Source organism: Helicoverpa zea, chromosome 18 (genome assembly GCF_022581195.2).
Source record: "Helicoverpa zea isolate HzStark_Cry1AcR chromosome 18, ilHelZeax1.1, whole genome shotgun sequence".
NCBI lineage: Eukaryota > Metazoa > Arthropoda > Insecta > Lepidoptera > Noctuidae > Helicoverpa > Helicoverpa zea.
In genome coordinates, this window is record NC_061469.1 from 2,745,030 (window position 1) to 2,768,969 (window position 23,940).

The window sequence follows — 23,940 nt, forward strand, 5'->3', positions numbered from 1 at the left end:
TTTTGGGTACGAAATGAATGTTGTCCCTTCTACCATCCACTCTTCATTCGTTTTATTGGCAACATTTATTCAAACATTCATTCATACTTCGTTCCCCGGTTCGTTCAAAATGTCATAGATTACAAAAACTTTTCTATCGAAAATGCCCCAGATTGTTTGTTGATTGTATTAATTTTATTGCTACACGTGAGTGGGAAACTGATAAAAGTGTGATAATAAGCTGGTGCAATTTAATATTAAATTGTTTTGACGACTAAAGGTAAATGATTCTTATAAATTGCTGTATACGACAAAGTATCATATTACTTGTGAAGTAATTTTTACTCTCGATATTATGTCATAGCTGCTAATAGATTGTTTTATGTAAAAATCGGCGAGGTAATTCGTCCTTTTATATAATTTTGGAATATAGCCTAAAAACTGGTCTGTAACTGAATTTCTTTCTTGTAAGAGTAAGATGTGGGTAATGTTTTTCATAATGAATAACTTTTTAATACAACATTGGTGGTGTGAAACTTTTATATGGAAAAAATATTTTTGAAGATTGAGAACCCAACCAAATAATTTAATAAGCCTTGGTAATATTTTCTATAAATTAATATCTCAATATAAAGCTGAAGAACAAAAAATCCCCCCAAAAGCCAGATTACAAGAGAGTTTTCAACTAAAATCCATACTCTTTACTCATTTACAATATGTACCCTAAAATTAATTATTTTTCCTTAATTTTTGCAGCACAATGACAAACGCAAAGTATGTTATGCCCGTGGTCTTAGGGCTGTCATTACTGTCCGTCAGCGCATTTGTAGTTTATTACGTTTTCAAAAAGGATGATGAAGAAGAAGGCGATAAAAGAGTGAAGACTTCAAGGGTAAAAGTCATTGAGGTGGAAGTCCCCAAAAGCATTGTTCCCGCTTTGATTGGTGAGTCAGTTTTCATTTGTTATTTTAATCAGAATAGAATAGAATAGAATAGAATTTATTTCCTTTTTAAATACAGTATACCAGTACAATATTTCTTATTCTCTAAGTTCTTAATTAAAACGGTGTTTAATTATTAGGTAGGTACATTGAAACGGTAAGAGGTACATTCTTAAACTACCTAAAAAATATTTTGTTACATATTACTTACTCGTAACATAAATGCCACCACAACTATGCAATTCAATTAGATAATAAAATAATGTCCATTGACGGTATACAAGAAAAGTTCTTTACCTCCCGTGCTAGTTAAAAACTGTGTTACGGCAAGGTAAGATTCTCGTTATAACATGAATTTGCAATCGTAACGTTATGAACATAAGACACTCTTTTCAATGTAGTGGATGCCGATAACGCGTTAATGAGTTTAGCGTAAACAAGTAGTACAAGCAAAATAACTAGACAAACATGTTGCGATTTCCTTTTTTTTTATACATTTTTTTTTATTTTTTATTTAGTAATAATAAGAAATGGAATTTAGTAATATTAAAGAATAATAATATGTATATTGATAATATATATATATCTTAAACAAATATGTATATATATTTTATTTTTTACTTTTTCTGTGTGTGTACGTGATACTTTTATTTTTCTGACATATATGGTTATAAATTAAATATCATAATATATATTTTATTTACATATTTTAATGAATTGTTCAGTCCGTTCATAATCCAATTTACACAGGAACTCATCCAGGGCCCTCTTACAGATATAACTTGTCATATTTTTTAAGGGTTTTATTTTACTTATACGATTGTACAATAGCGGAGCCAGGAAAAGAGAGAAACTTTGTCCAAATATAGTTTTACGAGCTGGGACAGCGTATACTTCATGTGATCTTCTGGTAGATTTATTAGTTGGTCTTTCACGGTTGTGTTGTCTTAGAACTATATTCAGTAAACCCCACCAAGACTGAGTTAGTCATGTTCACAAACAAACGAACGTTGGGACCGTACAAACTACCTAAACTCTTCAATACAGAACTCAAACTATCCAACGAAGTCAAATACCTTGGCGTCACTCTGGACAGTAAGCTGAAATGGAGTAATCATATAGACAATAAAGTAAACAGAGCCAGCATTACCTTTTGGCAATGTAAGAAAATGATAGGGAAGAAATGGGGCTTATCCCCTAAGATAATACTATGGCTATACAAAACAGTGATCCGCCCCATGATCACTTACGGCGCCTTAGTCTGGTGGCCCAAAACCGACCAAACTACAGTCGCAAATAAACTGGCGCGAGTCCAAAGACAAGCCTGCATGGCAGCCACAGGTGGCATGAGGACAACACCAACGGCAGCGTTGGAAGCCATGCTAGGTCTGCCGCCGCTGAACCTCTTTGCACAGCAAGAAGCAGCAATGACGGCTCTAAGACTCAAAACCCATAATCTCTGGAGCAAGTTGCCTACAAAACACACAACTATACTAAACAATCTTTATGCAGACTTTCCCATTATGCAGGCTATAAACGACCGCATACCCAAAGTCTTTATATTCGATAAGAAATACAGGATCCAACTTTTTGAGGATCATCGTTACGAGGGACATAATCCCAAAGAACTAAGAATTTTCACCGACGGATCCAAAACAAGCACCGGCACAGGTTCAGGCATCTTCTCAGAAGACCTAAACATACACATATTCACACCCCTAGGAGTACATAATACAGTATTCCAAGCTGAATGTATAGGCATCTCCCTAGCGGCCGAAGCAGTCATAAAGCGGGAAGTAACCGGTCACTCTATCCGAATACTCTCAGATAGCATGGCAGTAATACAGGCCCTAAGCAAACACTGCGCAAACTCCGGCCTTATACACGAGTGCCACCAACGGTTAAACAAGGTAGGCAGTTTAAATAACATAACCATTCAATGGATAAAAGGACACAGTGGCTCCCGAGGCAACGATGCAGCGGATGAGCTGGCGAGAAGGGGATCAGACCAAACAGCAGTAGGACCAGAACCCATACTGCCACTCCCCTTCGGCCACCTACGAACACTGGTAAGACAGCGTACTAGGCACAAACACAACCACCTCTGGACTAACCACAGCGCGTGCAGGCAGGCGAAGATGGCCCTCCCGACCATCAACGATCGCCTCACTAAACAGCTGATGGGCCTATCAAAGCAGAATTTACGTAAGTTTACGGCAGTTCTAACTGGACACGGCTCCTTCAATAAACACCTCTATGTTATAGGAGTTACAGACAGTCCCTTATGCAGAGCCTGCATGGGGGAAGAAGAAACAGCGGCACACGTGCTACTAGACTGCCCTGAAACCGCCATATACAGGGCTAAGTACTTCGGTAACCCAGGTACTATCCAAGAGATAGTCAGCAGAATTAAACCTCTGCTGGCTTTTCTCGAGGGGTTGGGGTGGATCGAGTGAATAAACACCCATTATCACCCTCACACGCAAAATACGCGCTTTGTCGTGGAGTTGCGGAAACCAGCCCGAGTAATCTAATCTAATCTAATCTAAACTATATTCTGTATGAACAGTTGTCGAATGTTTAGGACGCCAAATTCTTTGTACAGTGTAGTCGTCGGGTAACGGAATCCCTTAAAATTAATTACTTTCAAAATACATCGGTGCGCCCTTTCTATTTTTATAATGGTACTTTTCCTAGCGCCACCCCAAGCAGCGATACCATAAGAAACTATTGACCGACACAGTGTAAAATAAACAATTTTACTAATGGACTTATCGTGTAAATTTCTGATTTTTTTGAAAATTGGTATTAGTTTGCGTACTCGACTTTTTAAATTGCTAAGATGTTGTTTCCAATTTAAATTTTTATCGATTTCAATGCCAAGATATTTAATACTACTAGTTGGAGATAAAAACAAACAATCACAATTATTAGTATTGTCACAATTAGAACAGTGAGCTTTTATTTGGAAATCGGCAGAGGGTTGAGAATTATTTTTAATACTAAAAGTTATGTATTTTGTTTTTAAAACGTTCAATGTAAGTAGGTTGTAATCAAGCCATTTAATTATCCTTCGAAGTCCTTGCTCAGCTGAAGACTTTACATCGGACCATGTTGCATGTTGGAATAGGATTACTGTATCATCAGCGAAAGTAGTCACCTTCGCGTCAGCTATTTCAATATTACAAAGATTATTTACGTAGATTAGAAACAATGTAGGTCCAAGCACTGAGCCCTGGGGGACACCAAAATTAACATTTAATTTAGAGCTAAGAATATTCCCAATTTTAACAGTTTGTGACCTATTTGTTAGATAATCCTGGAAAAGATCAAGTGGTATTCCTCGTATACCTATGGCCTCCAATTTACATACAAGCAGGGGGACCGAGACAGTATCGAATGCCTTGGCTAAGTCTAGAAAGATACCGAGGCATTTTTTCTTGCAGTCAAGATTGTTAGCTACATCATTAACTAGGTTTTCAATTGCATCAATGGTCGATTTCTTCTTCCTAAAACCAAATTGGTTTCTAGAAAGAATACCATTCTTATCCAAATAACTAATGAGTCTACTATTTATAATTTTTTCGAGAATTTTGGCCAAACTAGACAATAGCGATATAGGACGATAATTAGTGACACTGTCTCTATCCCCCGACTTGTACACTGGTATAACTAATGAGTCTTTTAATTTATTTGGAAATCTTCCAGAAGAAAAACATAAATTAAATATATATGCTAAAGGTGTAACGAGAAATTTTGAAAATTTTTTAATAAACTCAGCTGAAATTCCATCCCATCCAGTAGATTTTGTGTTTTTTAATGAACAAATAGTGTTATATACCTCTGCTTCATCAGTTTCCAATAGCACAAATGAGTTTAACAGGCTGGATGTAGATTTGTTTTTATGCACAAGATCATTCTCTGTGAGTTGCAATTTTTGTAGTATATTGTTTGCCAATTTAGAGCCCATATTAACGAAAAAATCATTTACGAAGTCCGCAGATTCTTGTGGTGTTGACTTTAATTTTAATAATTCAATTGGCACTTTTGATTTATCCAATACATTTAAATTACATACACGTTTTATAACATTCCATGTTTTTTTAATATTATCCTTGCTATTATTTAAGTCTGATTTATCGTAGGCTTTTTTTAAATTGTGGAGTATATTGTTGCAGTGATTTCTATAGCGCTTATAGGTGACTTCCAGATCACGATCATTTGGTGACTTCAGGTATCTTCTATGTAACGTATCCCTAAATCGAATACAGCGCAATAAACCTTGTGTTATCCAAGGTTCGAAAGTTTGGCGTCTATTGGGCACGGTAATTGTTTGACTGCTTTTTTGGATGATTTCAGATATCGTTTCAATAAGTACTTCTGTGGCTTTATTGGCTTCATTTAAGGACATTACATTAGTCCAGTCTAAGTCTTTCATTAATTTATATACTGTTTCATAATTCAGTTTTTGTAAAGTCTTTTTTTGGTTATGATTACTTTGCTTAGTCAATGGTATAATAATGAAAATACAACTATGATCTGTAACTGATGATTCACAAATAACAGTTAATATTTTGTGCTTTGACTTCACAAAACAATGATCAATACATTTATTAAAACGCGTAGGAAGTTGGTGACTAGGTAGAAGACAGTGAGTTGCTAGAAGATTCAAGTAGTCATCGCATCTTAAGTCAGTGCTATTATCACTAATATCAATATTTAGGTCTCCAGTTAAGTAAATATGAGGCACGTGTTTTATGTCTAGCAAAATTTCCTCCAATGAACCAAGAAAGTTGTTGAGTGATGCAAAGGACGGTGATCTGTACATGCAAATAAAGGCATGGTTGTTGTCAATTTTTATAATCAAGCAATCCGCGTCTACAAAGTTTGGCTCATACACTGTGACACCTGTTAAATTGCTTCTAATATATACAACTACACCACTGTTCTGATTGATATGTTTTTTAGTATGAGAGGCACTGTATTGGTCCATAATCGGTATCATGCTTGAACCTTGCAGCCAACACTCCGTAAGAACTAAAATGTCGTAATCTAAGTTACTCCTTGAAATAAATACTTTAAAATCTTCAAAGTTTTTATGTATGCTACGTATATTTTGTACAATCACCCTCAAGCAGAAATCTGTTTCAAGTTTATATTCCGAAAATGACTCTGGATCCTCAACCAAAAACGAGTCACCGACGTTGATATTTTGGTCAACTTCGTTCAATCAGACTTCAATCAGATCTATGCCTTTGTCTGTATGCCAAGGGAACTATGTCCTACCAGCTTCCTCGTGCCTTTATTCCAATTATATAGGGTGAACAATCTATGTCCCACCCTCTGATATGTATGATAGCAGAATAAAGTGTAACCAAGATGTGAGTCTGATATATAAGCTATATCGCTAACAAGTTCCATTAATATTAATCCAAGAGTTTTAGTGTGAAAAAGTAACAAAGATCCCTCTATTTTTACAAACTTCTGCATTTACAATATCATCAGCATGTTTTACTATTATGATTATATATATTGAATACTAGCTTTCGCCCGCGGTTTCACCCGCATCCCGTAGCCGGATGGTGACAAAAACTCCTAAAACCTTCTCCCGGGTCTAAGTTACCTCCCCTCTAATTTTCAGCCGAATCGGTCAAGCCGTTTAACATGTTATATTGTGACAACGGAAAGCGGGTTTCATTTTTATATAGATATAGATTGTACCTAAAATATCTAAAACAGAATATGATCTTAACTACAGTAGTTAAGATCATATTCTGTTTATATGATGAGTATTTTAGGACCACTTTTATTATCTTTGGCATTAGGTCATTTCTTGTTGGTAGAGCAAGGCCACTAATCTTATCTCCTAACTAAATTACTCATCTCTGTTTATTTTGATACATATGACATATTAGCTACTGAACATGCTTATTACTCTAACACTAAATAAACTGAAAAAACAAATTGTGTCATTGAAATCTTAGCCATTTTCGAGATATTGAAAAAAATATTATTATTTGAATGAATCAAACTTCCTGACTATTGGTCACACAGTATAAGTTTATCAGTGCTGGAACTTTGTTATCAAGCTTTGCAAGTTGATGACAGTAAATGCAGATTCCATTTAATTAACTTGAATTATATTTTATCTAATTTCTCATTTGTTTTGCTGATGACATAAACAATTTATATGATTCTTTTGATAACTTTAGTTAAAATATTCCATTAAATCTTAAAATCCATTTTTGCTTAGGCACAATCTTGGTTGAGCCCTTTTGCTTATTACAATAAGCCATATTGTTTTAAATCAAAATTAGTTAGTTGGAAGTCAGGTTGCGTTATTCTAAGTATTGTTGTCGATCTGTGGTCTCTGCATTATAAAATTAAAAGCTTTGCAAGAACTACTCTCTACGAACTGCTCTTCTACGAAAATCCCGCATACATGCATGCTCAAGCAGCCATGTCCCTAAGAGCTCTTTCGCACTATCGGATTTTGCCGCGCTATCGCTCAGTTTTACCTACACGGGACACTTTTCGGGAGTTTGCTAGATATAACCAGTTGACAGTTTTTCGGCTTGCGGTTATTGGAAGTGTAAGCTCGGTAAAGCTTGTTCGAGTATCGAATTGCCACTCGAAAAAAACAAGCAGTCCGCTACTTTAAAAGGCTTTCTTTTGAAAATCACACGTCATTTCTAAAATAGGGCTTCCTATCCTACTTACAGCATAGTCAAGTAATATATTTTCTAACAGTGAAAACTTTCGAATTAGAACGTTCACCAATGGCTATAGTGAACTAGCTATGCATTCAGGTTTTAAATAGATTCTTGAATGAACGTATCTGGAATATTGTATGAGCGTATTTACTTCGGCCTCAATATTGAGCCAAGTCATTCAGAAAGCTTAACAAGCCGGCTGGAGACTTATTTATCCAACAAATAATAAATTATAATGAAGCCGAAATAATATCTGTAAGAATTGGCAAAAGCTAAAGGGTAGTGTGTTTATCGCTTTATCTATGTAATGATTTATTAAAGATAGGAATCAATAGAAAGAGATAATACCGAAGGTACAAAAGCTGCGAAATTGTTTATTAAGCTGATAAGTTCGGTTTTTCCAATCACTGGTTACTAGATATCTTTGTTTGTAAATACCACAATTATCAAGTAAATATTATGTATTCATTCATCAGCGTTCTGAGGCCGTTTCATACGATTTTATAGTTTTCCTGTATAGGTACTAACACAAAACGTTAGCCAATAATTTACTTGAGATTGAAACAATAGACAACTTGACGGGTTTCCTCAAACAGCCTTACGAGTAATTTGTCCACCTCTTGCCCTTGAATAAATCTTTCATGAAAATCTAAGGTTTCTTTGAAAGTAATCCTTGCTGATTTTGTATAAGTATGTGAGAATTGTTTCTGGATGCTCTTTAGGATTATTCTTACCAGGAGGTATCGTTATTGGGTTGAGGAGATCAGATATGCAGTCGCTCCATGTAAAACACTGCGACTCAGCAGCATCCGATTAGACAGGCCACCAGTTTAGTTGGGAAAAGACTACGCAGATGCTCTTTAGGAGTATTTTTTTATGTTTATTAAATGCGTAACATGGTAACACTAGGCTACGCAAATACCCGAAGTCTCGGTTTTATGATGAGCCTAACTTGAATTCACGACACGAGCCATAAAAGTGTGATCACTCTTCACACTTTTAGAAGAAGTAGTAGTATCTCCGATGTAGTCCATCCAAAGTCGTTTTTGAATTTTAAGAAACTTTTAGTCAAATTCAAAGTGATTTTTTTATCGCAAATAGGCCCATAACAGCTTATTCGAAACGTCAAGCTAGTTATGTGTACATTAAAATGTTGTTTCATTAATTTAAATCGACGTTACATCATTCTTAATGCACCCAAACCGCAGTTGACGAAAACCTTCCCAGCAATATTGCAACGCTAATTCACAGATCTAGATTATTTGCGATAAATATTAGTAAACAGATCTCAGAGTAAATATACCAGCGTCTGTCCTACATGATGTATTCTATATTTAATGCATGATTACTGTACTCAGTATATTTGTGTAAGTCCTGCTCCACACGTGCGTGTGATGTCAGTCTGAAGGTTAAAGCAATAGAAATCCAACGTTATCCTGTGTTTTGTATTGCAACAAACTGGTCTGGAATGTAAATAAAAGTATGTTCGAATGTTTTCTGAAATAACTGCGCGTGAGAAAATTTTATAGCTGCCGAAATTACTGGGTTTGAATCGTCTGGTTGTCGTAATGATCTATTTTTTGAAAATCAAATCATTATCATCTTAGTGACGTCCACTGCAGAATATAGGCCTCCCCCATTGATTTCCAAAAGTATCGGTGGGATGGGAAGCGGTTTACGTCGAGCCAACTCGAGACCGTTGCCGGGCCTCGTTAGTTCAAATATTGTTATCAAAAATATTGTTTAAATACAAGATTAACATAGTAAATGCAACAACAAAGAAAGTCGTGTTAGTTCCACTATTTATGTCTCAAGAACACTGAAAAGTGTTGGGAAAGTAGCTTAGAACCATTAGACGGCTATATGATATTTTTTAACCCCAACCAGGAATGGGAGGCAGCTCTTAGGACGCGAGCGATACCGTGGAAAAGCTAAAGCTAGTCTAGAAAATTCGATCAAATAAAGTCGTCTACTCCTAGATTGGTCACCAATATCGATGGGCTTATAATTTTAACTTTCCTGACGTCATTTCTACTTCTGGACGCTTGTCATTATTCGATGGCCATTACATAAGTATTGACAGATTTGCTTATCACGTCATCTCGTGCCGTCATCGTAAATGTCGTGTATCATCGGTGTACACTTATGTCTGGTTGTTGGGGAATGTCCCGACGAGTGATTTATTGTGGCGTTAACAACCGTTGCATTAGAATGCATACTTATAGTTATGTATATATTATGTACTTACCTTTATGTCGTCTGGTCACATGGTTACACCTTTAGATCGTTGTTATGAGAAAGATCTTGTCTCGGTTGTGGAAGTAATTTCATGTTCTAAAGCATTAAGAACTACAAGTAGGTAATATCGGACAACTCGTCTTCTGAGGTCGTAAATAGGGGAAAATTAGGGCCTTGCTTTTTAGAAAGGTTTATTCGATCATGATCTCGAAAATCGTGACACGTCTAACAAAAAGGTCTGTTGATACCGGTATTTTTGCATACCTTAAGCAATTAGTCCTTGCTACATTTTAACCTTTGCATAGAGCTAAGTACTTATGTTAGTTTATATGTGACAGATACGTGCCGAGGATATCGCAGATTACGCTTTCGATATTGTCCAAAGAGGTTTGATAAAACCATAAAGCAGTGACTATATTAAACCGTATATTTAGTTCATAGACCCGTAAAAATAATGAAGTTGAAAAGGTACAAACCCGAGTAACAACTGATTCACAAGAAAATTGGCAAAAATCAAGCCTATAGTAAATATAGGTCACCGTGTTTCCAAGTATTACGTGTCGCATAGCATGGCGACTGCCAATAAACCGCGCCCTTGTACTTTCACCCCGACCTTGTCAAAAAACTGTATTACTCATAACTCTTAAAACCCTCGAAATCATGTGAAAATACACTTATTTTCGTAGAAAAGCACTTTCCCCATTTAATTCTGTTAATGTGTCATGCTATCCTAACATTAATTTTTGGCACGGGTCGTTGACTATCGTGTTTAGATCTGATTGTTGTGTCAACGTCTCTATTTTGCCATTTGTCATTCGGGGGGATTTCTGATTCAGCCAGACTGGGAGTGACGTAATTCCTTTGGTCTTTAATCAACCGAATCGTTTTATAGCTACACGCAGATGTATTATTTACATCTAGTAAAATTGCTGTAGAATTTATCTGGGGCCATGAAATTATCAAAACCATCGATCCTTTAAAGTAGGAACAGTAATTTCAAACTCTCTCAATTACGTTGATATTCATCACTAGATATTACAAATATAGCAAAAGTAAACTCCAGATACTAGATAATTATGATGTTGTCAGTTTTCAAAATAGTGTTGGATGCTGTTCCAGTCCCGGATGCAATCCCTCAGTCGCCAGTGACGACAACTGTGACCATAGTAGCTGTTAATGTCTTGGTAGATAGACTTGGCATCACGCCTGAAACAGTCAACGAAAGAGAACTCGCTACAATTCAATTCGTAAGCTGTGGATTGACTGTTAAAGTAGACTTTGTTGGGTAGATGATTGATTTCTAATCCGTCATAGATGACGTACACAAAATTCAATCTTTTGGTTCTAGAAATAAGGTTGTGAATGTGGAAGAGGTTAGATCTGGAGCAATAAACTGGTTTACATGATAAGACAGGAGAAGATTTATTTACTGTAGTCCTGGATGTTTTATCCACTTCTGAAAATAGGAAACAATTGTTGAAACCAGGCTTTTTTTTTTTCAAAGACTCGTAAGGAAATGAAAGTCATAAGATTAGCTTTATGTAAGTAAATGGTGTAGGTTAAGTCTAATGCAATAATTTTGAAAGTAATGTATAAAGTTTCAGGAATTCAATACGCAAAGCGAGCAGTAATAGGAAACTCTGTAATCTTGAGAAACTAATTCGGTCATGCATATTATTTGATAATGTGTAATCTGAATTTACAGCCAAGGTAGATGAGTATAGGGTTTCTATTAAATGTCGTGTTATATCTACTTTCTTTAGCAACAACGTAAGCCAATGAATATACCACAAGTAACATATGGGTCTTCTTATTTCTGCAATTTGTTATAGTTGGCTACATACTTCTTCTGTCTAGCGGTTTTCTCATGGATACCTTTCAGTGTAAAGATTCCTTGAATCAGTCCTCCTATGATTTGCTAGCCCTTTCTAAATCCACTAGACCACCATTATTATATTCATCATCCCCCTCATCAACATTGTCAAAGTGCAGGGCCCATGCCTCTTCTCGTACACAGTAGGAATGCCTGAAAAAGCTTTAATAACCACGTTTGCTCAGTGATCACATCCTAAAAGCAACCACTGCGAAAAAGGTCTCCCTACGCGCTCGGGGTTGTACCCATATTCATCGCGCTGAGCATGCGTGTGTTCCATGCGTGTAGGTTTCCGATTTCACACCATAGATAATTGCAACTGTTTTTCTCCAACAGGCCGCGGAGGTTCCAACATAAAAGACATAGAGCGAACCACAGGAGCTAAAGTCAACATGAAGGAGTTTACCGACAAAGAGTTTGGCGTGTGCGTCATAAGAGGCCGCAGCGATGCCGCTCAGATGGCGGAGACCATCATACATGATTTCATCAGCCAGCAACCTGTTAACGTTGAGGATAGTATGAGTGTACCTGCTTGGGCTTGCGGTAGGATTATTGGTAAGTACCTTTGTCCTACAGGCTCTTTGGGAAATGTTGATGATTGCATTTAAAGGGGGAAAAGTGTAAATTGTTCGCTGTTTGAAATAATCATGGTAGTCTTAGAAATGAAGAGATTGATGGCCAGATTTCATAATATGAACCGGATAGAAGAAGTTTTTGAACAATCGCTAGAATTTCGTTATTAAAACATCTCGCATCCTCTCACTCGGTAGTATCCCAGAGCGATGAAATTCGATTCGATTTGTATGTGGTCTGGCCCAAAAGAGCCTGGGCCTTAGAGATAAAAGTACCACATCCGCTTGAACTATCAGCTATGGTGTGCTTTACTTCGTTTTGAGATCCAAGCTTTTACGCAGCAAATCCAGTACTGCACCTAAACGCGAGCATTTTCGTCTATAATTCTCATTTACATATATGTACCTTCAGGAACTCAAGGCGAGAACATAAGCTCGATAAGCCACCGTAGCGGGGCGAGGATCAAGGTTTTGTCCAACGGCGACAAAGGAACCGAACGTAAAGTCTCATTCTGGGGCACCAAGGAGCAGATCAAAGTGGCTAAGGACCTTATTGAGAATTCTGTAAGTTTATTTCTGCTGTTCACCTTATATCTTACACTAGCGACAACATTATTAACATATTAACGATAACATTATTTCCCCACTATTTAATGTATGTATTACATATTGCCAATGGTTCTTTTGATATTAACTTACTTGACCAGTTAAGATTTAAGATACCCACTCGATCTGTACGCATTCCACAATTATTCAGTATTCCCTCTAGTAACAATAATGTTTCTCAGAATAACCCGTTATCCAGAATGTGCAATCAATATAATACAATATGCCCTAAGGTAGACTTGTTCTTGAACAGTTTCAAGGAATTTAGAAATTGCTTAAATAAATTGTAAATATTAACCGTCTTACCACAAAAACTTTTAAACGTCAATTTATGCCTTGTCTAAAAAAATGTCAAATTATGACGTTGACATATGGTTCATTTTGCAGCCAAAATTTTATTAGACAAGTGTAAAACAGGGTTTAAAGTTTTTGTAGTAAGGCCCTAAGTACTTCAACTTTACTGTCTCTAACGAAGCATATTAATCCTTGAATGTTATGTACAGGAATAATTGGACTTCAGATTTATGTAGGTACTGTATGCTAACTATTGTTTTTTCTTGATTGTCTTAACCTGTAGTCTGTCACTGTACTTATTAAATAAATAAATAAACATTCCTCTTTAATAACTCTATCTATTAAAAGGAACCGCATGAATATCGCTTGCGTAGTTTTGAAGTTTTAAGCGTACAAAGGGACACGGTAAATAGGGATACAGGGACAGAAAAAGCTACTTTGTTTAATAATATGTAGTGATATGCAATGCATAGCCTTTTCCCAAACTATGTTGGGGTCGGCTACTAGTCTAATCAGATACAGCTGAGAACCGGTGTGCCTACATGTATCTACTGCTTGTCTGACTTCCTCAACCCAGTAACACGGGCAAAACCAGCCGTCAGCTTTTCTGCTGTCATACATAAACCTTCCCCATTCCCCTGTCTATTGGTGAAAATGACAAAAAAAAAAACTGTGGCCATGATGCATTGTTTGATAACTATTAAAATATCTAAAATTAAAGCTTCATTAAATCTATTTCTAACTCTTTCTTTGTCAACAAGATAAAAAGTGTTAGCAATAGATTTAATGAAGCTTTAATTTTAATAGACTTTTCTGCAACTGACGGTAAGATGCAAATATCAGCATGCATAATTCACAAGTTTACAATGGCATAGAATGCATCTTAAATCTGGGCACAGATATAATATTCAGGTCAACTGCCTGTTTCAATATAGAACTTGATTGTTTCCTAGAATTGATAATTGAACACTTGACTTTGCTGTGTGTTTGTAACTAGAAATTGCGAGATATTACGCAAGTGTTAATGCAAAATAGTTTAGGACTACCAATATTCTATGCTTCTCCCAGAAATATCTTTGGGATTTGTATGTTTTTTTTCCTGTACTTTAAGTTATACGGAACGGCACTTATCCCTAATAAATTCTGTAATATTCTCAATTATTTGATTGTTTTCTCACTAGCGGACTCTTTACATGCACAACACTTAGTTCCTACAAGCGACAACAAAGAATTGACAACTACCGTACAAACAGTGACACCACCAAATACCCTAGTGTGAACACGCAGTTATATTTATCGAGAGATCAATTTCAAAATCAACGTTTATTACTCCACGAATATCACCTTTCTCAGCTTTAAAACACCAAATTACCCACCAATTTCGTCAATCCCTCAAAATCGTTTACTCAAAGTAGGCAAAGTAAACAGCACTTTTCGAATGTCAAAATTACATGAGACAGCCTCAAAAACGCCCACCTTCCATTTCCTATGTGTTCCAGGTAGCCCAAGAGAAATGCCGTCGCGAAATCGAAGCCACAAAACGCAGTCCTCGCCACGTGCAATCTTCCTCTAAATCACCGTCGCCCACGCCATCTGTGACGACTAGCGACAACAACGACGACTCTGCAGGTGAACAACACAAGCATGTCAGATATAAGCGTTCCGGTAAGATATTGCTAACAGCATGCTTTTGTATTACATACCTATTACATTACACAGTTAGTTTTGAACTGATTTTGAAAATAGGAGGTCGATTTTAATACTTGCCATGAAGGAGAAAATTCTCAATATTTTTTTAAATTTAATTTTCGTTTTTAATTCTTTTTGGTATTTTTTCATTGTGATATCAGAGAACAAATACTAAATTTAAACTCAAAATATTGATTTGCTCTTTAAGATATTTACAGTAAGTACTATATTTTGCATTCAAAAGTGTTTAAAAATAAAATTTTTCCCAAAAATATTAATTATAAGTAAGCATTTAACATCATTAAAATAAAATAATAAAACGGATTTAAAATCAAGTTACATTTTAAAAATATTTATAAACTTGACACATAGTTTATGTCCTTAGCCTAAATTCCAAGGTAATACAGAGATGAAGATTACATAAACATACAAACAGCCTTAGTAGGTAATGAGAGTTCAATGCTAAGGTCCTACATATTATGTACGACAATCATCAATGCTAATAAAACCTTAGGCACAGGTTAGATTTCATATTTTTTTATGTGGTAACCCATGCATTGTAGTGGCAACTCATGTATTGTAGTGGCTATGTTTACCCGGTTTTTCCCCCAATCTTTAGTCAATAAATAGAAGCTGAATTTTAAATAAATTGGACCCCTTTAAAGAAGGTATAAATGCGTAAAACATAATTATATATCTCATAAATATTATTAGCTTACTTTCTTGTTGCCAAAAACTAATATTTTTCCCTAAACTCAAACCTTGCCATATAAAAAAGCCAGCTAATTTCTTGACTATACATACATACACAATATAACACCCGTGTTTGCCCGTGTGCTCAGCACTGCAGTACGTATATATTTTATATATGTTTAGATATATTTGTATTTCTGTGTGTTTATGTTTTGTGACGTCCGAGTGATGTGTTTTTGTGTTGGGTTGTTATGGGGTAGAGTTGGGTCATGGTAGTAATTTGAGGTTGCTAGAATTGGGTTACGAATCGATGGTATTCTTAAATTTCTAGTGTTTTTGCGTTTATGCGGGTCAAGAGGAAATTAGACTTGGTTTTGGTTATAGACTTTGTTTGTTTCATCGGTATTTGAAACCACAGGGCTAAATTTAAAATTGATTGGTAAAAATATAACTGAAAAGCTTATTTAAAAGATCCTTTTACCTAATCCATGATTATTTACAGTACCACCTTTATTTTACTAGTAAATTAAACGTGTCTGATTTTTTAATATAGGAGTAGAATTTTGACACCAACCAGTGCTTCAATCCTTAAATTAACCAAAAAGTCTGTATAAAACCACCTCCATAAAAAAACTGCTAAATATTACCCTACTAAACCCCAAATTTCTACCATGTTGACCAACATCAACAATAATACATTATATTTTCTATTTTTTCCACATAAAGAGAATAGAGGTGCCCCAATAGAAGTCTACGTGTCCGCCGTGTCGTCTCCCTCGAGGTTCTGGGTACAATTTGTGGGACCTCAAGTGACGCAACTGGACTCCTTGGTCGAAGAGATGACTGAGTATTATGGGAAGAAGGAGAATAGAGAGGCACATGCGGTTAGTACATACTATGGTTTTTTTTTTTTTTAATTATAAAACAGAATTAAGTGTCTACGTATGTTGCTCGTTCTTTATTTTTAGAAATGCGATGTGATTTCCTCAAAACATGGGTTAGCTATGGAAACCAGGCATGACAACTTTATGATAACTTTTTGAATATGCTTATTTTTATTTATTTAATAGGAATAACGTTCAACATTTAGATTATTTTAGGAAGTATAGAATAAAGTAAAAGAGAAAAGTAATGATTTTGTAAACTGTTGTTGCTCTAAAACGCTATTTCTTTATTTTATCCGGGCTCTTGAAGGTTTTTTGCATGTAGTAAAAGCCGCATGCAATAGCCATTCCCGTGGCCAAATACATGACCATTAACCAGCAGTATTTTATAAGAACCTGTCTACATGCTGCGTAGATTATACAAATATGTTTTTTCTTTATCTATAGTTAGCACACGTGTCAGTGGGACAAGTGGTAGCTGCAGTATTCCGTCACGACGGACGCTGGTATCGCGCAAGAGTACACGATATTAGAGCTAACGAGTTCGATGCTACGCAACAGGTAAGCTATATTTATTTATATTATTTAGGAACCTCCACAGTGAATGAAAGAAGTGTGGAGGAGCACTTCGGCTAACTTTACCTCGCGATTCACTTTCCCAAACGTTTGTACCTTGCCGAAGAACTTCGCTAGTAATGTGAAGGTTGCCTTAAGCGTTAAGATTTTCTGGAACTTGATGTAAAACATGATTGAAATTCATTTTTATTTAAGTAAAAATATTCTTCTATCTGCCTTCATCTCGTTCTTTTTTCGTTCATATTGACTTCAAAAGCAACAATTATTAATTGAAATGTATCCTTATTGTCGGTTTTTAAGCTGTGTAACACTTCAAAATTATGTATGTAAGTACTTTAACTAATCTTGTAAATTAATTAATTTACAAATTGCAGGTAGCGGACGTGTTCTTCCTAGACTACGGCGACAGCGAGTACGTAGCGACACACGAGCTGTGTGAGCTGAGAGCTGACTTGCTGCGGCTTAGATTTCAGGTAGGTGTTATTTGTTACTTGAACTACTTCCTGCAACCGGGTAAAATATACGTAGATTATTGCATTATTTTTCAATGTTGTTTAATCCGGTCAGCCGTAATCTCAAAAAATTTCGCCTTTATAATATTGTATGAAGATATAATGTTGCCTTGTATGAAGATTTTTGCTTACCATCTTACGATACCTCAAAGTAATGCCAGTTTACAGTAGTACATTTAATATTATTTATTTTTTATATCTATCATAAAAATAGAACCAATAAAACACTTGTGTAAATATGGCTACATAATTTTTAATAAGTTAATTAAAATAATTTTCTACCATTAACAGGCGATGGAGTGTTTCTTAGCAGGCGTCCGTCCGGCGACGTCAGCTGAAACCCCGCGTGATCGCTGGCATCCACAAGCTATCGAACGCTTTGAGGAACTCACACAGGTACCAATATAATAGCTGTTTCAAAACTGTGATAATCTTATCTTCCGGATATTATTCGGACTTCATTCCTGTAATTTGAAACGAAATTCCATAAATGACCACACTGGTTTGCACAATCATGAAGAGCCTATGTGAAAAATTGCTGCTAAATGTGAAAAATTCCTGACTCCCATAAAGGCTAAATTTCAACCTTATTGTATTTTATTGTATCTACGAAAACTTGTAATCAATGAAAATATATTATGTATTTTTAAAGAGAAAAACTGTATTGTTGTAGGTGGCCAGATGGAAGCCATTGATGTCTAAAACGTGCACCTACAAGAAGACTGCCACCGCAGAGGGCGAGAAGGAGAGGGAGATACCCGGCATCAAGCTGTTCGACAATACTGAGGGTAAGACATTAATACTACTAATATTATTCGATTCGTTTTTAATCTTCGCAAGTACGATCATGTGTCAGTGTATCGAACGCAGCTCAGATGGCTACCTATTAGGCAGCGTCGTGAGGTGAGGGCATTGACTACTCTTTTCTCTATTCTTCACACTCCTACTTCACCTTCTTATTTAACTTCTCATTTCAAATATCTTGGCTCACATCATGACAAAAATTTACGCTCTTTCAACAATCGCCTTCTACAATGTCCTACACATCGTTCTGATATCATACACTCTTCCTTCCTTGTAAAATCTATTCTTCTCTGGAATGAGTTACCTCTGGAGATCAGGATGGTAAATACCCGTCACACCTTCAAACTCAAAGTTCGTGACCACTATCTTGGGAAATTGGCAGAAACATAAACAGTCAGTTTTAAATTAATTTTCTTGATATGTTATTAGTATTGTATGTAGTGTACATATTTATATAGTTATATATATACATATATATTATTATTAATTTATTTGTGTATTGTAATATATGTAGGTATATGTTTCATACTAGTTTTTCGGATATGTTTGCACCTACCAACGCTTTCTCTCCGTCACCCAAAGGTAGACTGGTAGAGAACGCCTAAGGCGTTAAGTCCGCCATTGTACTATTTGTGCAAGAAGTATTTTAAATAAATAAATAAATATTATTATTTATAAATGTGAAAGTTTGTGTGTTTGTTTGTTCCTCAATCAAAAATGATATTTAGATGTCAGGAACCTTTTAAGAATTTACCAAGGGACACATTCCGGGAAACTGGGATAATGAGCTTAGTCGCTTCATATAAAACGCTAGTACTGAGCTGCATCCGATGAGACTGGAAGCCGACCCCGACATAGGGGAAGGCTATGGAACTTAAATAAATATTGGAAATGCTTTGCTTGTAGATGGGCAGCAATATATTTGAAGTTAAAAATATCACAAACTACGTTCAACAACACGCATGTCGGGGGAGAGTATGATGTGACAACTACGATATTTTAGAAACTGAGAAGTCATCTATGAACCAGTGATTTTGCACCGTTACTTACCCATTATTTTCTTGATAATATTCCAGAGGGCGAGCTAGACATAGGCGCTACACTGATCGCAGAAGGCTGGGCGGAGCAGGGGCCGGGGGACAGGCCCTCGCCCGCGCAGCGCCGCCCGCCCTTCGGAGACCTCGGCAACTCACGGTACACATACCTTATTATTTATATATTTTGTTTACCTAACAGACAGGTTGGCTTTTTTTAAATGTAGGGTGTTACAAAAATACCCATACTTTCTAAAATAATGTATAAATAAAAAAATAAGCCGTTTGGTTTGGTTCAACATTATTTTTTTTATGACACCCTTTATTACTTCTCGATATCAAGTTCTTTATCATATTCAACTACAATGTTCTTTGATGTTTTTATGAAGTTTTATCTCAAACTTAACTTTCAAAACTTTAAAAAGTTGACTATCGTTAAAAAAAAATATTTTTATTACTTGCACTTTGCACTTCACATTTTAGACAATTCACAAAAAAGCTAGCTAATTAATTTCTATATTTGTTAACGCTCAATCTGGACAAAAGAGGTACACATAGTAACGTAATGCACGATTTGAAAACTACTTACGTCTAGTTGGGAAAACTACTAAAATGGTAGAAAGTTGCTTACGTACATTGTGTGTGTAGGGTGTTGGGCATGTTAGAGGGAGGACGCAGCTCCTCCGTGCCCAAGGACCACAGGGATACTCCCGAAGTCAAGGAGAAGACGGCTGAAGGCGCTGATAAAGGTATAGTGAAATCACTTTTTAGGGTTCCGTACCCAAAGGGTCCCTATTGTTTTCGCACCTCTGTCCGTCCGTCCGTCCGTCTGTCACCAGGCTGTATCTCATGAACCGTGATAGTTAGAGCGTTGAAATTTTCACAGATGATGTATTTCTGTTGCCGCTATAACAACAAACTGAAAACTAGAATACAATAAATATTTTGGGGGCTCCCATACAACAAACAGAGTTTTTGCTGGTACGGAACCCTTCGTGCGCGAGTCCGACTCGCACTTGGTCGCTTTTTATTAATTCGTTCAAAAGGAAAAAGCTGATAAGTTGTTCAGCTAAATTGCTTGATACCATGTCAAAAGTTCTAAAGAACAGAAAAAATAATGTAATTTTTTAAAATGCAAAATACAGTTGTTAATATTTTAAAAAGTTATACATTTGAAGTAATATTCTAAATCTGTTAATAAATACTCAAAATTCCCCCATAAAAGATAGCATAAAAGACGACGTTCGAATAATTTATTATACAATGTTTTTTTTACAGATAACGAACGAATGACAACATCGAAATCACTCGGCTCGGGCCTCGAAACGGGCGACAAACCCCTTTCCATATCCAATTTCGACCTTTCCTACCCCGACAACTCACTTTCCAAAGCCATTAATGGCTCCCACGAAAACTTCTTACACATTGAAAAACAGAATTTAGACAAAGAAGGCAATATCGATAAAGGATCTATCGATACTTTAGTGCCTCCCGTACCTTCCACCCCTATTTTAGCGAAATCACCTCTAGATGAGTTCAAAGCTAATATGAACAGAATAGATTCACATCATAATTTGGAGTTTTTAGCGAGATCGCAACATGAAAATAATAATAAGTAATTTTTAGTTTTTTTCTTTTTTTTTAGTTTTTTTTTGTTGTTTTTTTGAGAGTCGTGACGATGATTATTGAGATTTAAAAAAATAGACACCTGATATTTTGAGTGTAAAAAGTCAGCGAACTAGCTTTAATCAGTCAATTGTACGTTTTTCTAAGTACCTACTTAAAATATGTGCATTACCAGTGAATTTAAACACATTTGTCGTTGCGACTTTCTAGAAATATGTCCGGAGTTAAAGTAATAATATTACTGTTGTATTAAAATTTATTTAAGTATAAACTCTGATTATGATATTTCATAGTTCTACGTCCATTTTCAAATCATTATCTAGTACCCAATATGTGATATTGAGTCTCATAATATGTTTATATTTTGTGTATTTGATACAAACTTTTCTCTAGCACTTAAAAGTCAATTGCCATGTAAAATAACTTCCAATTTTTATAACCTTCTTCTAAAATAAAACTGTATAGAGGTACCGAATGTTTTGTGGAGTTGACAGCTGTCAGTTTTCAAGGAAAAGAGTCAGCATTTGTCAACTGCACCAAAAAACAGTCCGGGTAATAAAGTTTATTTACTATGCATATAAAAAAAGCTTTAATTTATGTACAAAAGGTGAAAAGAGGTTTAAATGCAAGGTTGTGTATTTTCAACGCTACTTCTTTCTATATTGACTATAGAGCAAAGTAGTTGTTTTTTTCTGTTTCTTTTTTTTTCAAAGTTTAAGTAGTTATAACGTTCCTATTTTGTCATAATAGGAATGTTTACTACTTTGTTTATTATTAACATTTTCGGAAATTAGTGTGAATGCTGAATGATCCTGTCATACCCTAGTGAAATATTACATAGGACGTCATTAGGGTCATAGAACGTTTATGGGGCATGCTATATTATTTTATTCTCCTACATTTTGCCTAGTCTAGGCCTAATTTGATATTGGATTATACTTTAAGCATACAAAAATACACTTTTAGGCACGTATTACTCCGTCATTAGCTTAATTCTCTTGTTAAATATCATTTGAAATGAAAAGGTTGATTTCTATTATTCTGTCTAAAATATTACACCTGCAGAGGTCAGAATAATATTCACAGGTAAAACAGAGATAACTTATATAGTTTTACCTCTTATTTAGTGACTATGTATTAGCATAATTAACGACTTATTTTTGGGCAGTTTCAAAATGTATGTGTTTTTCGGCCCGCATGGAAATAAACAAAACTGTAGGTATGTCGTTTTTATTTCCTTAATTAACAACAAGTAAACAGGAGTGTTTGAAATGTATTTCTACTGTATTCAGTACTTACAGCCATGTATTCTAATTTCTACCAATCCATGTTGCCAGCTCAAAATATTCAGTATTTTTTCTTCGTTTAATTTCGGAGCTGATTTGATAAACTTGTTAATTTTCGTTTGGAAATGTTACATAAATGTATGTTTCTGTGATTGTAAATAACATATAAGCTTAACGTAGGCACTAACTGCCGCTTAGTAGTAAGTTATGTATTTCTATGTCGCTTCAACCATTTTAATTATTTTGCCTGCATTTTGTCACATATATCTTAGGGTGGGTCCATTTAACTATAACGACAACCGAACCATTTTCAATCAGTCAAATGAACTATGTGACTAATGGACGGCAAGTATACCGCTGGTTATGGTTTGGTTATCATTGTAGTTATAAATGGTGCAACCCACTCTCAGCGTTTCATCTTATGTTAATATAGATTCAGTGTATAAAGTAAATGATAATTTTCAATATTTTAAATAATACATGTACTAGTTATTGAAGCACCATAAGATTTACTCCGGAACTTATGATATTTATTTTTGGAAAGTCATTCAAAATGCTTTTTACTATATATGTGTATTATAAATGTATATTCCTGTTTCTAAGAACGATTTCTTTGTAATTGAGAATATTTGTTCTTTTAGCAAAAGCATTCTTGTTCAGTTCTGAAAGGTACAAAATCATGACTTTTCAAAGAAAACTAGGTCTGTATAAATAGGTTGTATTCCGAGGCTATAATATCCACCTATATTTTTTTTAAATCTCACCTCAACTAGCGGCGATTTTGATTAGACTTCCGATATAAATGTCAGAAATATTAATCTTACAGTAAAATAAAGCAAAAATAATCGATAATATAGAGTATAATGTTAATCAATCTGTCTTCTTAAACAATGCTATAGATAAATATGGACAATAAAGGTTAGTAACGGAAAAGTTTCCTGAAGACGATTGGCCAATATCAGTGCAAGTAAATATATATGTATGTGTCGATACTTAAATACAGATGTTAGAAATATTTTTATTTTTAATTGTTCAGAGAACAATTTAGAAGCAGAAAATGGTGGGGATATGGTGCTAACGGAGATTATTTGAATGGTTCTGATTTCATAGCAAGGGTTCATATCCTATTGAGTCGATAAAGAACCTTGCTATATTTTTACTTTTATTTGTTAACAAGCTGTAGTCTGCCAACTGATCAATGTGTAACTTTTAATTTAATATTTCGGTCTATGGTACTTATTACACAAACGTGCTCAATTATTTTTTTCAAAATTTTGTTTTGATTCGTAGAAGTGTTTCAACCAATCACAACTCATGGGTTTCGTATCGCCGTATACGACAGCCAATCAGAAACGAGAATTTAAAATGTAAAATTACTATTGGTAGGAACTGAGATTTCAAATGGTGCCATACCACTCTAGTACAAACCTGCGTTACGCGGGAAAAGTATTGTTTTCTAGTTATCTTTTCGAATTAAATTGTTATATTATAGCTTTGGTTTTATTATTAGTTGTCTATTTGTATAGACTTTTGTTAAAACTCGAATATTTTGTAAAAATGTTGTACTTTTGTAAATTCCTTTTCAAATATAGGTTATAGAAATACATTTGTGGAAGAAAA

At 35.2% G+C, this 23,940-nt stretch overlaps 1 protein-coding gene across 2 annotated transcripts; it reads left to right on the forward strand.

The window, feature by feature from the left end:
• Positions 1-23,940, forward strand: LOC124638717 (tudor and KH domain-containing protein homolog). Of its 2 annotated transcripts, none has more exons than XM_047175756.1 (13): positions 1-259; positions 736-923; positions 12,081-12,299; positions 12,729-12,880; positions 14,716-14,881; positions 16,325-16,482; positions 16,930-17,043; positions 17,433-17,531; positions 17,862-17,966; positions 18,244-18,358; positions 19,451-19,568; positions 20,057-20,157; positions 20,687-23,940. In XM_047175756.1, the coding sequence occupies exons 2-13, from the start codon at positions 740-742 to the stop codon at positions 21,025-21,027; spliced, it is 1,872 nt and encodes a 623-aa protein (XP_047031712.1). In that variant the 5' UTR covers positions 1-259; positions 736-739; the 3' UTR covers positions 21,028-23,940. The 2 variants fall into 2 exon arrangements, with proteins under 2 accessions (XP_047031712.1, XP_047031713.1); XM_047175757.1 differs by having other exon boundaries at positions 14,716-14,845.

Bases quoted from the DNA above. Each gene is read 5' to 3' on its own strand.
- LOC124638717 (XM_047175756.1), top strand. From the start codon at position 740: ATGACAAACGCAAAGTATGTTATGCCCGTGGTCTTAGGGCTGTCATTA. The intron at 924-12,080 runs GTGAGTCAGTTT...TTTCTCCAACAG, and splicing joins CATTGTTCCCGCTTTGATTG to GCCGCGGAGGTTCCAACATA. The intron at 16,483-16,929 runs GTTAGTACATAC...CTTTATCTATAG, and splicing joins AGAATAGAGAGGCACATGCG to TTAGCACACGTGTCAGTGGG.